Source organism: Sinocyclocheilus anshuiensis, unplaced genomic scaffold (genome assembly GCF_001515605.1).
Source record: "Sinocyclocheilus anshuiensis isolate Anshui unplaced genomic scaffold, SAMN03320099.WGS_v1.1 scaffold85, whole genome shotgun sequence".
NCBI lineage: Eukaryota > Metazoa > Chordata > Actinopteri > Cypriniformes > Cyprinidae > Sinocyclocheilus > Sinocyclocheilus anshuiensis.
The window spans coordinates 1,568,408-1,572,066 of NW_015536800.1; the positions used below are offsets into that span (position 1 = coordinate 1,568,408).

Consider the following 3,659-nt stretch of genomic DNA (forward strand, 5'->3'; position numbering starts at 1 on the left):
TTCCTTTGGGATGTTAACAGGTATGTTTTTTAGAACGTTACAAGTTTATACTAGAAATTATACAAAATTAGAAAATCAATTATAAAACTATGCATATGATTAACCAAAAGTGGAATTAGCATAACGTGTTAAAATATAGCTATCATGATTTTTATACAAATTACGATTGTCGGTAAATTGTTTTATTTCCATTACTAGCAGCCATTCTATCCTAATAAAGTGTTGCCAATAGCCTACTGTAGGCTAGGCCTACTTGTCTACGAACAACATGCTCGATTTATCAAATGCTTAGTCTGATGTATGAGAAACTTGGGGGAAAGTCATTAATAATCTCTGTAAAATTCACTTTTTAAAATGTGTTAAATGAAGGGATTCTAAGTCAGCACCAAAGATTCTCATAGTAGCCTATAGTACAAGTCATAGAAATTCTGTACGAGTTTTGATCTTCCCTTTGTTCCATACGGCCCGCGGCGCTTATCCCCGCGATCATAGGAACGGATAGATAGATGCATAGACATAAATAAATACTTGATTTATGAAGACTATTGGATAGATGCAGGAGTTTTCTTCGCCGCTGGATGTCGCTGCTTGAGCAGGTACGCGTGTGAATATCAGCCGAGGAAACGGTAATAATGGCGGCGACCTGTTCGTGGGATCCGTGTGAAGAAACAGGGCAGGATGCTCTTATTGGTAACTTTTTAATATCCAAAACATGATAGATATACTAAAATATATTTTTGGCGTTATTCGTCCATGCTAATTGATTATTCTTACATTTCATCTTTGTGTTTAACGCACCCACGTGGATTCACGTCATGCTCGCGTGTAAACCATAAACAATGTATATGATTAAAGTCAAATAGTTTGTAGGTTAAAATAGTCTTGAATCGTTGTCGGTTGTTTGCTCTTGGGTCATTTCCCTATTTTAAACCTAATTCTTGTCTTTGTAGTAAAATTTTCTAATGGACACGTGAAGAAAACAGAAGAGCTGGACTTCAAACTCTTTAAACACTCAGATGGTATCAATCCCAGAAAGAAAACCCGACGAATTGTGGTAAAACGGCTTATGTAGATTGAGACGTTTTTGTTTTAGGGTCTTTGTAATGGTTAAGAAAGTAAATGTGTTGAGAAATATTTCATGTTCCCTTGTTAGGTTGCAGAATCAGACAGGCTTCCCTATGTTGGGAGCAATTTTGGGTCTGGATCATTACAGTGTAATAATCTGTGCAGGTGTGGTTATCAAGCTTTATGAATATTGACTAGTTAAACAACATTTCTCTGTCTCTGATTAATGGGATTGTAATTGTTATTAACAGGTATTTTGTGGGAGTACTTGACAAGAGAACTATGACAATGAAAGTTCATAATGCTCAGCTGTTCAATATGCTTCCTGTTATACCAGGTAAATATGGTACATCTGTAATTGTTTTTTCAGGGCTCCTCAGGTCATGGAAGTATCAGAAACTTTGAAAATGGTTGTTTCTCTGGTCTTGAAAAGTCATTGACTATAATAATAATCTATCAAATCAGAGAAAGTCATGGAAACGTATTAGTTATAATGTTTGCAAACTCCTTGTTTTATGACCATGGCTCCTCTGTAATCTTTAATCTCTTTATGTTCAACAGTAATGTCTACAAACTAAATAGTCCACAACAGAGACAGGAGCCATGTGCATTATGACTTGTTTGGTTAGACAGGATGTCAACGAAAGAGGAGTTCATTGTTGAGTCTGTGTTTGTGTCTTTAGGTGAATCCGCAGTAAATGAAAACACAAAGCAAGCTGATACATACAGAGAAAAGGTGAGTAACTGGTAACTGATTTTTTTAATTATATAATTTATGTATGGGTCAATGACCAAGGTAAACAAAAAGGAAAGGTTTAGATTAAAATGCATGTGCCAAGTTCTTAGAAATGTATTCTTTGTGTTCATGCTGGTTTCACACGTTGAAAAACATTTAGACCATTATCAAGGTAAAAAGTACTCTTTGTAAATATGAATGTATTTACAAATATTATTATTATATCTTTGGGGGAGTCACAAGACATTTTACATGAACTAACCTTGCCTTATTGTTTCTGAAATACTAACATCGGCATGAAAGTTATTATTGAAATGAAGTTGTGATTGTATTTCTTCCCTATTGTTATGTGTTTCTAAGTAAAACGGCTTCTTGAAAAAGAAAAAAGGGACTTGATTTTGTGCTTCAGGAATTGGCTGGAATATTGAATCACCGGTACATACATCAACAGAGAATAAATGTTGTTTCAAATCTTTAATGATGTGCACAGATAAATCATTTATAATAAAAAATTACATTTTGTTTTCATGGCCACTTTAAGGTACTTGTTCTTGACACTGAAATTTGATGATCCGCAAAGGTCGTCTCTATGATATTTCCTGTATTATATATTTTTTTTCTGCATGTTGTTTCCACCACATGACTGATTTGACGCACTAAAATTTAAATATTTTAATTATTAAAATTACAAAAAGAAAAAAAAAATAAATAATATGCCAAACTACCTAAAGTTAAAGAATTGTATCTTTTTTAAATTGAAGGTTTTTGCTTCATTATAAGGACAATTGAATCCCCCTCAGAGACTTGTATTTTTTGAGAAATTAAAATCTCTCATAGAACAATCATAGACGAGGGTGATGTATGTGTAAATTGCATTTTTCATGTATATTTAAATCATTGGTGTTTATTCTGTGTCTGATCACAGGTGGATGCTCTCATTGAAGCTTTTGGGACGACTAAACAGAAGCGTGCTCTGAGCTCCAGGAGACTCAACGAAGTGGGCAACGAGACTCTTCAGCAGGCTGTGGCACTGGCTGCTACCAATGTCATAAATCAGAAAGGAGTGGAAGGTAAGTAGCTATATGAGTTTTCAAAATTTCTATGAATAAAATGTACATTAAAAAGTATTGTTGACATTGGCTCTTCGATCCTGTCTCTAAGCTCTGCGTAGTGAAGTGGTTGAAACTGAGGCTCAGACAGATACAGCCCTCTTCCTCCCTTCATGCAACACTGAGGCAGACAAAGCAGAAGATGTGTACCCCTTTGACCAACGTATCCTTTTTTTGTTCTCTATATGCTTCTCCATGTTTTATCACGCTGCTCCACAGCGTTTTTTGTGTCAAGATCCTTAACTGCCTTCTAGTTTTGTCTCCAAATGAGTTTGATTCACTGAAGGATGTTGGAGCAAAGATGGCAGCGCTGACCCCTGAAGACCTGCAGAAGATGAGAGCTGAGAACTGGTATGGAGAACATCATGCATTTGACAAGTGTTTTTTTTTTTGTAATTATAAATACTAATTATAACGTGCAAAAAATTCAAAAGTTTTTGGTTGGTAAGAAATTTTTATTTACATGTATTTGAATATGTATCCTATATTTTAAATGAGTATCTTATGCTTACCAAGGATGCATTTGTTTGCTTGAAAATACAGTAATATTGTGAAATATTATTACAGTTTAATTTAACTGTTGTCTATTTAAATATATTTTAAATTGTAACGTATTCCTGTGATGATAAAAGTACATTTTCATTACTTTAGTCTTCAGTTTCACATGATCCTTCAGTAACCATTCTAATAGGCTGATTTTGTGCCTCAGGAGCAGATTTTATATATGTATATATATATATATATATATA

The 3,659-nt window shown here is 34.2% G+C and overlaps 1 protein-coding gene across 1 annotated transcript in view; it reads left to right on the plus strand.

Annotated features, from left to right (window-relative positions):
* The first annotated feature begins 567 nt into the window (after positions 1–567).
* LOC107656233 (RNA polymerase I subunit E) overlaps positions 568–3,659 on the plus strand; it is a 7,072-nt gene continuing 3,980 nt past the window's right edge. Inside the window, exons 1-8 of the mRNA XM_016443996.1 lie at positions 568–690; positions 951–1,054; positions 1,154–1,230; positions 1,317–1,402; positions 1,749–1,801; positions 2,727–2,871; positions 2,963–3,073; positions 3,165–3,261. Coding sequence (XP_016299482.1) covers positions 633–690; positions 951–1,054; positions 1,154–1,230; positions 1,317–1,402; positions 1,749–1,801; positions 2,727–2,871; positions 2,963–3,073; positions 3,165–3,261 — 731 coding nt within the window. The 5' untranslated portion in view covers positions 568–632. The remainder of the gene's footprint in view (positions 691–950; positions 1,055–1,153; positions 1,231–1,316; positions 1,403–1,748; positions 1,802–2,726; positions 2,872–2,962; positions 3,074–3,164; positions 3,262–3,659) is intronic.